General features: G+C 36.1%; 1 protein-coding gene across 4 annotated transcripts in view; it reads right to left on the bottom strand.

Moving 5' to 3' along the window:
• Positions 1 to 1,263: 1,263 nt before the first annotated feature.
• The window catches only part of sff (sugar-free frosting), a 32,518-nt gene continuing 21,849 nt past the window's right edge, over positions 1,264 to 11,932 (bottom strand). For all 4 annotated transcript variants that reach the window (XM_070207796.1, XM_032434086.2, XM_002048647.4 and 1 more), the window contains 10 exons: positions 11,152 to 11,351; positions 10,873 to 11,097; positions 10,337 to 10,812; positions 10,086 to 10,244; positions 9,858 to 10,024; positions 6,335 to 6,439; positions 6,201 to 6,276; positions 5,972 to 6,144; positions 5,737 to 5,867; positions 1,264 to 5,680 (listed from right to left, as the gene is read on the bottom strand). In XM_070207796.1, the coding sequence (XP_070063897.1) occupies positions 5,596 to 5,680; positions 5,737 to 5,867; positions 5,972 to 6,144; positions 6,201 to 6,276; positions 6,335 to 6,439; positions 9,858 to 10,024; positions 10,086 to 10,244; positions 10,337 to 10,812; positions 10,873 to 11,097; positions 11,152 to 11,351 (1,797 nt within the window). In that variant the 3' untranslated portion in view covers positions 1,264 to 5,595. The remainder of the gene's footprint in view (positions 5,681 to 5,736; positions 5,868 to 5,971; positions 6,145 to 6,200; positions 6,277 to 6,334; positions 6,440 to 9,857; positions 10,025 to 10,085; positions 10,245 to 10,336; positions 10,813 to 10,872; positions 11,098 to 11,151; positions 11,352 to 11,932) is intronic.

Genomic DNA, 11,932 nt, shown 5'->3' with positions numbered 1-11,932 from the left:
CGTATAAAGAGCGCTTGGAAAATATATACAATGGTTTTAGTTTAATTCGGTGAGTTTAATCTTAAATGTAAGTCGTATTGATTGAGTATGATTGATAACAATCTAAGTAATTCCATTCCGATATTATTGCGCGAGTTCTTTGTCAGTTTGGGTGTTTCCGTTGAGTATTTAAATACATACATGCTCCTTTTTATTACTCAATGGGGTTTTCCTAAGGTATTTATTTATGTATATACATACATATATACTTTAGCATATATATAAACTGATGTGTGATAATTTTCATGTTCATACAAAATATGCTTATTTTCGTAATTGTTGATTTTGTTCATTTCAGTGTCGCTTACTTGCTAAATATTCCATATTATATTTTAAACAATCGCTTTTCCTTCCTTTTGAATTTTTCGATGTATTTTTTTTATTTTATTTCTGTTCTCCTCAAAAAGAAATATAGGTGTCATGCCCAACTGCGCTCTAATATTGCAAAACTTAGAAAATTAGAGTTTTTAAAAGTTTCGTCTATTTGAAAGGGAATAGCCTACTCCACACAAATAAAAAACGTTACTTTATTTCCGTGTTACAGTGTATTCCTACTGCCTCATTATAACTTTTGTATTGCTAACATACATATTAGACGTAAGTAAGTTTTGTTGTTAGTTGCCAACTTTCAAGTTGTTTGAATTAAGCTGGAAAAATGGACGGTTGCTGTTTGGATTTGCTTTATTTTAATTTTTAAAAATTTTTAAGTCAGTTGTAAGATATCCAGGAATGATACCGTGTACCCTTTGAAATTGGTTTATGGAGACTGGAGTTTTGTGCAAGTGTATATGAGAAGACAGAAGGCAACATCTCCGAGCCGATGCAGAACAGGACGACAAGCTAAGTCGATCAAGTTATGTCCGTCGTCTAATCATATCTCAGGGATTGTAAGAGCTAGTTACCCGTATAGGTGTGTCTGTGTATGCCATATGTATATAAAACTCTGTATCCTTACTGACCCACTGATTGGCGATGAATGCACAAAGAGCTAGAAACCCGAAAATTGTACATATAATGTCATTTAAGTTGCTAATGCTTAAAGGTTTTTTAGAAAATAACATAAATATATGTAGGCATAACAATTGTAACATTTTTTTTAGTATCCGTCAGGTTTTAAACTCATTTTCAAATATTTGTGAAAATACATTTCGTAAGTTCGAGATGCAACGCATTAAAAAAGATTACAATGAAACTAAATTTTGGAGGTGTTTCACACTTCTCGGAAAATCTAACTCTAGCTATCGGGGCTGGTATGTTTGGTATCTTTGAGATTTTCTGTATTTGTTTTTTTTTGTAAATGTATGCTGCAACTCACATATAACAATAAACATATAAATTATGCAAAACGAATTATGCTCAGTTAAAAAAGGTATATACATATATGCTCTTCTCCATCAGCCAGGGTGAACTAAGAGGACTACTGACTTTATAAGCCGATGAAAATATTCATAAACACACGTTTTTGTACATTTATATTATAGATTAAAAGAGCTAGGCAATCCATTTTTGTCATCATTACCCATGTAATCGATGGGTTATTGCCATTTTGATTATATTTACCAAATAAAAAAATTGATTGAAATCGTTAAGAAGGCGAAGTTGTTTTAGAAAATGTTAAAATTAAAACTGGGGTATACACACTTATGTATCCGTGTTCTAAGTGTGTATCCTTACAGAGGGTATAGTAATTTTCCAAGGAATTATACATAACAAAGGACGTTTCTTAGAGACATTAAACGGGAATGTTTTTTTAACCATTCGTTATGTATTTTTTTGGCTTATAAGACCATATTGATATCTTGTATATATCTCATGATAATTTCAAATTTGTTTCTATAAGCTGATACTCAATTGACAACTAAGTATAAACGCGGTTTCTTCAATATCTTGCGTTGTGAGCTGGGACAGGTGTCAAATGAATGAATGGTGTTTTCTTTATCATTATCAACTTCAGTCGATAAAGCTATTACCTACTGGCCGTTGCCTGTGTCTATGCAAATTATTCCCTTAGTTGTGGTAAGAGAAGCTTGCATCTGCAAGGAGAATCGTTTGAATAATAATTTTCTTCCTTACTCGGGGTATGTAATGGGCGGCGTATAGAAAAAAGGATTTGATAGGTCATGAGATTAAGTCCAAATCGGGAATGTACACCTACAAGTATGCACGTCACAATCCGCGCAATTTACCCAATGAATGCACATCTTCCTTTCTTAACCCCAACCTTATTACTATACCACACAATAATGTTACTATTTGGAGATACCACATATAAACAGATAGCCATATCACTTCGCGAACTGCGCACGTTATGCAGCAGCTGTGCGTCCTTACTCTGCGATTTGGGATACGGGTTTTCCATTACCCCGGTGATTATTGTCCTAAGTTAATGGTAATTCAGGGCATTAAATGGAATACGAGTGGAGTAAAAGCAAAAACATCTTCCCTCGTCGTCCGGCTTATCTAGATTATTCAGCTCGTCGTCTGGCTTATTTATCTTAGAATAGGAAAGAAAGTTTTCCAATTTATGGGCACGGAACATGTGGTCACACAAAAATGTTCTATATCAAGTAGGAATATTCTGGACGCGAGAGTCAAACTACAATACACCATATTTTTAGACACACATACACAAAAACTAACATATAAATCAGGACGATCAGCGCCTATGCTTCTTCTTCCTTTTGCATTCAATGCAAATGCATTCACCATTAATTTTAGTGTTTATAGGTTCTAAGGACAGTCTAAGGACATAAATACGGTCTACAAATGAGTATATATACCAAAGTCCACGACTTTTGACTTTTTTTGAAAAATAAGTTTGTGCTAAATTCTGAAGGATAGGGGGAGGTGTTAAAACAGTAAAATTTTCTTTCTGTCTATACTATTCGAGGAAATAAATTTCAAGTTTCGCGTATCTAGCTCTTTTCAGTTGTATTTTTGCATAGCAAGCCAGGTCTCCAAATCAGTTCTTATAAATACTATTAAAATGGGACGGCGTATTGAAAAAATTGATATCCTCGGATACATACGAGAATCTATTTAAATAAAGTATAAAAGTTGGTCCGAACCGTTAGGACTAGAATAATGAAATTGGAACCTTAGATACTTTATGCGATCAAGGTGCGCTGTAAGACAGAGTATGGGAACATTCCACCCGCACCAAAAAACATATATTTTTGGTCGGTTTTAATAGCCGAGACAAGCTATCGATTTCTGTCTATCCGTATGTATGCACGCGTCGATCTCAGAATCTATAAGAGCTAGAGGTTTCCCGCGCTTTACGAGTTTGTTTCCTATAATCAATAGCCTGACCCATTTTCCAACCAATCAGAAATTAATTTTATTTTTATACAAATATATTGTTAAGCACAATAATATATGCTACTGAAAAGATCGGTTAAGAAACGCAGAGGTTATTATCGAAATTGTGTGGAAATATTGGCATCAATAGCCGAGTCGATCTAGCCATGTCCGTCTGTCTGTCCGTCCGTCCGCAAGGATCTAAGAACCTATAAGAGCTAGAGACTTGAAATTTTAAATGTAGTTGCTCCTAGGGCCCGCGCAGATCGAGTTTGTTTCCGATAATCGATAACTTACTCCGTTTCCAAGCAATCGATAAAAATCGATGTCGATATCCTGTTTTTTGGGCAATTTTTGTAAATAATAAGAGCTAGAGTCACAAAACTTGACATATAGTTTCTAAAATAGAATATATATGCATTTGATGTTGGAAGAAGAGTTTTCAGAGTATCCCCTAGTCGGGAGCTCCCGACTAGAACCTCTTACTTGTTGTAAATGTATTTTAAATGTACAAATGTATTTTTAAATGTATTGTAAGCTGTACTGTGTGTACTGCTGTATATACTGCTGTTTTAATTCAGATTATTTTTGTTTACAACTGAACTCGGGTCTGACGAGGAAGGTGACGAGTTGGACACCGGTAGGCCAGCCTTATATTTTTAAATGCTTGTTAATCGCATTAAAAAAAGAGTGTAAGGTCAAGGGAAGCGAGCGCGTAGTGCAAGGAACATTTGGTTTTCATATAATGTGTCGTATAATATATATTGTGGTAAGTCTAGCATACAAGAAAAATAAAATTTTAAATACAAAAATTTAGCTTTCTTCACCGATACCGAGCTTGTCACCCCCAATTAATCGCAATCGCAATTATACTTAAAGATTTCCAAAAAGAATGAATGTATGAGTCCGAATTCCTGCCAAATCTTGCTTACGTTTTCATTTAAAATTCTGTATTTCTTAACCGATCCTGATGAAAAAGGGCTGGAGTTAGTATTATTTTGCCATAGATTATTCGTATATTCTCAGAATGACAACATACATTAATTCTTATGTGATTTCATAGGTAATCCTAAATTTTTACTTTTTAGAGCCATTAGATAACGCAATACAACGGATTTGCAAACTCTATAGTGGCAGATCCTGAATATTTTACTTCTTAGATACCTATCCGTCCCTTGTAATGGTAACTACTAAGATTTGTTCTTTGCTATGGGAAACAGAAGCACGGACTCCACATATTTTATGCATATTATCATAGCTTTGCACAAAAGATATTTAAATTCCGTGTCAACTGTAGGTCGAAACAACATCTTTCTTATGAGTCATTGAAGGTTACCAAAAACACAATCAACATCTCACAATTTTATATTATGGCACCCACAGGAGTATAAGCCTTAACTTGTGTAATTTCTTAAAACCACCATCGTGTGGCTACGTATAGAAATATATGGCATATCTGCAAGGGCTATCGTTTACACACTTCTTGTTTTGTTTACAGCTTTGGAAAAAGTTTGCGGTGTAGGCTTATTTATTTGCTTGTTTTCCTTTATTCGTGGCAAGCATTATTTTCTTATAAGAACAGCAATAAGATGCCTATGCAAATACATTTTTTGGTTGGTTTAGTCAATCTACACCGCATTTTTGAATAATTTGTTTTAAGACATTATAAAAATGTTAGGCATTTAGTTTAAGTAAGTATTATTGAATTTGCATAGCTAATATTATAGTTAATAGCATTCCTAGACTATATTATGAGTATTCCAAAGTTTAACATTGTGATTTAAGCTGGCTCATACAATAGCTCTTGGTAACATTTTAAATTTTCTTATATATGATTTTTAATTGTTATTTTTTACATGATTTTTTTTTTAGTTTTTTCGTAAGCTTGATAAGTGCGGCGGCAACAATATTCATACAAAAAAAAATTATTAAAAGGCATAAAACATTAATTAAATATATTCAAATAGCAAACAAACTTATTCCAGCTCAAAGCCTTCCGCTTTCATAATAGAAGCTTTCAAAAAGTAAATTTTTGTTTTGTTAGATTTTATAAGAGTATGCAAGATTTTTAAACAATTTTCAAGTTCCACCATTATTGCTTTCATGTTACTTCTAATGTAAGTATTTTCAAAGAAATAGAGGTTCAATTTATCATTTGTTCCATTTGATGACTTAATTATAATAAAGGGTTTTATTGTGTGGTAGTTTAAAATAAATATTTTTGGAAAAAACGTAACTAAATCAGAGAAATAATTCTCATGCAATTGCACTCCCGGACATCGTTGTCGCCTGTCGATCACTCTGCAGCTTACGGTTGCGGTCGTGCTCAGCTGTTTCAGAACTTTGGGAAACTAAGATTAATAAACAGTCGTTTAATTTAAATTGGGCATCACTTACTTTGAACGCACTGCAATTGGACTCCCAGATACATCCACAACATTGGCATTGTTGTTATTCGTCGTGGAAGCCCGACGTCCACTTCCCGATTTGTACGAAAATATTGAATCATTTTCCAGATCATTTTCAATCTGCAAAGGACAGTCATCAGCTTGATAATATTGCTTTTATGAATGTGATAGTCACTATTTAAGTGCCTTGCACTTTTTAAAAAGGTATACACAGTAAAACTCACCACCTGTCGCTTATAAGACAATCGTTCGCTCGACACAGATCCACAGGAGGAGCTTTCTGAGACCGCTTGAGTGACTGAGGCTACTGTTGGTGGACTGCTTGGACCCGGATAACGTTTAGAACAGACCTGGGATTGTATGTGCTCGCAAATTCGTCGAAATCGCCTAATGTTGCCTTTATACAAACATTTCTGTGAAAAATTATTCCAACTAGTTTTAAGATATACTAACCTGATAGCAGTGTAAACGTTAAAGCAAATAGCATATCTGCAATATCACCTTGCTTACAAATGGGACTAATATCAACCTATTTCAAAGAAAATTTAATATTATTTAGGAAGGGGCTATGAAATATGCTTACATACCTGAAATTTGACATGACGTTGAAACATAACTGACCCGTTTCCGTTGCGCTTATACTCCACGCGGAACGATGTGGGTGAAACTACACTATGAGATAATTCTGCCATCTGAAATTTGATCAATTTAAATACACCTAGTTAAAATAATAAAGAAAAACTAGCACATCATTCAATTAGCATTATTTTCCTTAATTATACTTGTCAGTTTCCTACCTGTTATTAATCGATTATGTTCGTAATGACTATTATATCCATTTCTAGGGAATTTCTTGGTTTTTCAAAAATTTTATTTGGCATTTAGATCAAATTTTTAACATAAGTATTAATTTTAATTTCTTAATGTTTGATCTCATGAAATGTCGTAGAGCTAGATCGAATGCAACCGCTTAACCAATGCCTACAGGGTCTTAAATTTATTCCGGTGCACAATTAAATGAACTGCAGAAAATTTCACAAAAATCAGTTAGGAATCAATGCATCTTGACTAGTGTGCTCTTACTTTGTTCGACTAATTCTTTGGTGAAAGATATGAATTCTTAACGAATTATGTCAAGTGTGTTTTTAGCTTGATTTTTGAGTTCACGAGACTTAGAGCTATGCTCCTAGTTCAGAGTATATTAAGAGAGCGTCCACCGCTGAGATGGCGTTACACTAAACACTAAATTCTTTCTATACTTACATACATAAACCAAAAGGTACTAGGCTACCTGTGAATGTATACATACAAGAGCATTTACATTCGTAACGGCAGCTTTGGGCTGGGTTCAGGGCATATTTTAGTCAATTTGTCTAAAGCGATACTGCTAGTTGATGGTCAAGTTATGAACGTTTCAACAGTAATCAATTTAATTTAAGGCAGTTTGGCACCTATTAATAATATCAAATATTTTGAATACACAAGTCGGCATATATATTTTGACATAACTTGTATTTTTCTATTAATTTATTTTGATAAGTACTGTTATACTCAAAGAAACGAAAATGATGATCACAGTGAAATGCACATTAATATCAGTAATTTGGCGAAAACAACGCCTACTGCAGTGGCACACGATTTTTGACATCGAGTGATAAAGTTTTTTTTTCGCAAGTTCAAGATGTTATTTAAAACGTTTTTGAGAAATCTTCCTTATTATCCGATAATCCCGTGGATTTAATATTAACATGTAAGAGGTTCTAGCCGGGACCTCCCGACTAGGGAATACCCTAAACCCTTTTATTCCAATACCAAATGCAGCTCGCGTAACGCGCTCGATTGAAGTAATAAAGACAAATTTAACAAAAAGTTTCCTTGGCTGGGTCTGAACTTGCAACTAACCGCATTACTTGCTATTGACTCTATTCAACAGCCACACCAGCCAAAAAAGAAAAGGTCCCCGGTTGGGCTGAACCTCGCGACAGACCGCACCACTTGCATTGCCTCTTCTCGACAGCCACTGCAATAATTGAGTCTTATTGAGAAAAAAACAAATCAAATTAAAATAGCAGCACAGAAACAATTGGTTTTGCGATGCTATTGATGGAAGTCAAAGCAAGCGCACAGGAATGTGTGTATACATGTATACAGAAATTCTTGGTATTTGCTCTAGCTGCTGCTAACCCGTGCGCAATCAAAACATGTAAGTTTTTTTCTCAACCGATCCTCATCAAATTTCTTTCAGTATTATTACAGTATATAACAATAAATATAGAATATTTTTGAATTCTCAAAAAGTCAATTGCATTAAAATTGTGTCTTAAATTGGTGGGCATTATAAGTTGGGTTTGGAAACGGAGTAGGTTATCGATTATCGGAAACAAATTCAATCTGCGCAGGCACTAGGAGGAACTACAGTTAAAAGTCTCTAGCTCTTCTAGGCTCTGATATCCTTGCGTTCATACGTTCGGACATTCAGACGGACATGCCTAGTTCGACTCCACTGTAGATGCTGATCAAGAATACATACACTTTATGAGGTCGGAGATGCTTCCTTTTGCCTGTTACATACATTTACATTTCGTCGCTAATAAAGCAAAATGCAACCGCCAATCTGACTAGGACAAGGCACGAAACGATCAGTAAGGTCAAAATGCAATTAAACGTTAACATCCAAACCTCAGTGGATTACGTTCTGAACCATCTCCAAAAGGTCCTACATACCAAAGGAGGATTTATTTCTCATTAACTTTACATTAAATTGAATTTATTAAATATTAGATTTAATTTAGTTGATAAACCAGATTTTGTCAAAATACATATGCCGCTAATTAAAGTTCTCTATTATTAGTTTAAAATAAACAAGTAAGAGTTTCTAGTCGATAGATCCCGACTAGGGGATACTCTAAACCCTCTTCCTTCAACATCAAATGCATATATATATTTTGTTTTAGAAGCTATATGTCAAGTTTGGTGACTCTAGCAAATATTATTTACCGAAATTTCCCAAAAAACTGGATATCGATATCGATTTTTATCGATTGCTTGGAAACGGAGTAAGTTATCGATTATCGGAAATAAACTCGATCTGCGCGGGAGCTAGGAGCACCTACATTTGAAATTTCAAGTATCTACCTCTTATAGGTTCTGAGATCCTTACGTTCATACATACGGACGGACGGAAGGACAGACAGACAGACGGACATGGCTAGATCGACTCGTCTATTGATGTTGATCAAGAATATATATACTTTATTGGGTCGGAGATGCTTCCTTCTGCCTGTTACATACATTTGGATTTCGCACAAATACAATATACCCTAATACCCATTTTTAATTTAATTTTAAAAAAAAAACAATATTATATTATTTTATGCATTATAGCTAACTATGATATAATAATAATAGTGCTTTGCCCGTATCCAAGTAGCACAGGGAAAATGGTTAAAGCCGAATTTCGTCAAGATATCTTGATAAACAAATAAGTTTTTAAACAAATAAGTTTTGTATACAAGAGCATACTTTTCGACAGATCGTTCCTACGTTGATTTTGATAGGATTTTGCATATATATGATACCAAAACTACCATACCAAAAGTCATAAATGAAGAGTTTGGATATCTTGATTAACAAAAATGTGTTTTATACAACAACTTAATTTTCGAACAGACTAACTGACAGACGGACACGGCTATATCGACTAGACTTATAGTACTGATCAAGATACTGATATATACACTTTATAGGGTTGAAGATGGCTTCTTTTTTGCATTGCACTTTTCACGACAAAATTATAACACCCTCTGCAAGGGTATAAAAACCAATAATTGTTGTCTCTTAAAAAAACAGAATTGAAAAATAAACTGATGCATTGCTTTCTAGTGTATATTTATACATAATAAAATATGCGGTTATTGGATTAATTCGTGATTAATAGCTTTCGCATTTAATATCGATATGTTCATATTTACGGACGATAGGGTAACATTAAGCATAGAGGTAACGGATCTGTCTTTTAATTATGGCATATTTGTATAATTTTGTAAGTCCGAATATGAGAATTGATAAATTTAATGTAGACTTTAAATTAAAGTTTAATAGAAGGCTTACGGATAAAAATGCATGTATCAAATGAGCCTTGACGGTTGCAATTGGTTTGCCCTTCACCAATATGGTGAATGTTTCATCCTTTTCCGTTGTTATCAAGTTACCAAACCAGGAGCGTTTGGTAAGCTCTGGCGATGATTCTGGCGTTAAATGCACCTCATCAGCGGAGACTGAAATATAAACAAGTTAATAAGTCCAAATACTATATATAAGAATATATTGCAAGCTTACCCTGCATTTTCCTCCGATGAAAACGCGGACTGCCAAGAAAGCTGTTCTTAATGTTGGTGAGTCGGGTTTTCCAGAGCTGCCCTCCAGGCGTATTACAGGGCGAGCCAGGCATACCAGGACTACTATTGTTAAGCAACGGCGATCCATTAGGATTTACAACTATATAAAAAAAAAAATATATATACATATAGTAAGTTGCTGGGTTTAAAGAAAAAGCTAACGCAAAGGATCTATGGGTCATCCATACATACCAATTGCAATTGTTGGACCTGAGGTGGCGCGATGATGCACCGAGGGTAAAGCTGCCGCGGAATTGCCACACGAATCGCCCACTGGACTTTTAGACAATGGGACACAATCTCCACGCTCTCGCGGAGAGCCACCACCACTGCGTTCCTGCGCTTGGCGAGCCGAATCACGACGCTCAAGGCGCGGCTCCCTGACGACTATCACATCGCCCTCAATGCTTTTCTGTGAACTGTGAGATGGTGTTCGACTAACCGAAGTATGATGTACCGATCCGGAACGCTCTCGATCGCCGTAGGTTGAATGGCGTGATCCTGCTGCAGGTGAGGTTGGCCGCGATATCGCATTTGCCTGCTGCTGCGTTAAGCTCATTGGTGAGTTGCAACGAGTTGGACTGTGATATGAAGAGCTGCGTACCGACGTTGACACAGTCGTTGGTGAGCGTCGTTGATGGTTACGTGTGCTGCTGTATGATCGAAAGCTGTAAACAGATTATAACGACAGTTAGTGAAGAGTATTAAGAGGACTTCGACCAACTAACTTGAAGGCCTGCCGTCGCGGCGTCAATGGTGAACCCTCAGAAATCTGTCCGTAGCTGGGCGCATTAGTGCCATTAATACGACACTTGTCCAACCGCTTGCGTGGTGGATCCACTGCATCTAGTTCGCTGCGTGATTTTAGTGCAATTTCTTCATCATCCTCCAGTGCAGGACGGCGCCGCTTGCGCTCCAGAAGTAGAAAGTAAATAACCTTTTCGGTATTGTGGCTGTAAAGCATAATTTAAGAACGTAATTGTAATTTAAGGATATTTAGGCAATACCTGGCACTCAGCAGTTCCTGCAACAGTTTATCTTTCTCCTTAAAACAGCCCAGTGAGCATATGGCATTTAAAACATCCGGATCTACAGCGGTCGCCGTTGGTATGACATGTGTCTGCACCACCTCCATCATGGGCAGTTCCAATTCCAGCTCACCTTTTCCACCAGCCGTGACCCAGGCATGACGATTTATTTCAGCCAACTGCAATGTGTACACATATGTATATTAGACAATAAGTTGTTATTAACCTTGGTCTCGCAGACTATTACAGCTAGAAACTCGATATTTAAAATACATAAGTTATAAATCAGGTTTTAATACTTATGATTGGCGTGCCGTGTTTAAAATATTTGACGCGATAATGAAGTGCAAGCGCAAGTGCCTATTAGCAGGCTGGCACCAACCCCCTTCAGCGTTTAACTCGATTCACTGGAAAGATCGTGCAGCCAGAATGATAAATTCTGCATCTGGCACTCATGAATCTCTGCTGTCGCTTCCGGCTGGTTAAACTGATCAAGACAGGCTTCTTAGCTGTATTGATGGGCTGTGTAGACAACTGGAACCAACAGCTTGAGCGCAATATCGAGTCCTCCCAGCGTCCTCGCATTGCGAGGTATAATTATAAACAAGACATCTAAAGCGCCACTGGCTTAATGCACTTCCCTGAAGGGCCGTAATATGACATATATTGGAAGGTCAATTAAACATACGCTCCTTGTTACACATACATGGCTATGATGGGGCCAACCCCTCTTGTGACAACCTCCGAGGAGGTACTGCAG

Source organism: Drosophila virilis, chromosome 3 (genome assembly GCF_030788295.1).
Source record: "Drosophila virilis strain 15010-1051.87 chromosome 3, Dvir_AGI_RSII-ME, whole genome shotgun sequence".
Lineage (NCBI taxonomy): Eukaryota > Metazoa > Arthropoda > Insecta > Diptera > Drosophilidae > Drosophila > Drosophila virilis.
This window is presented reverse-complemented; position numbering and strand designations above follow the sequence as displayed.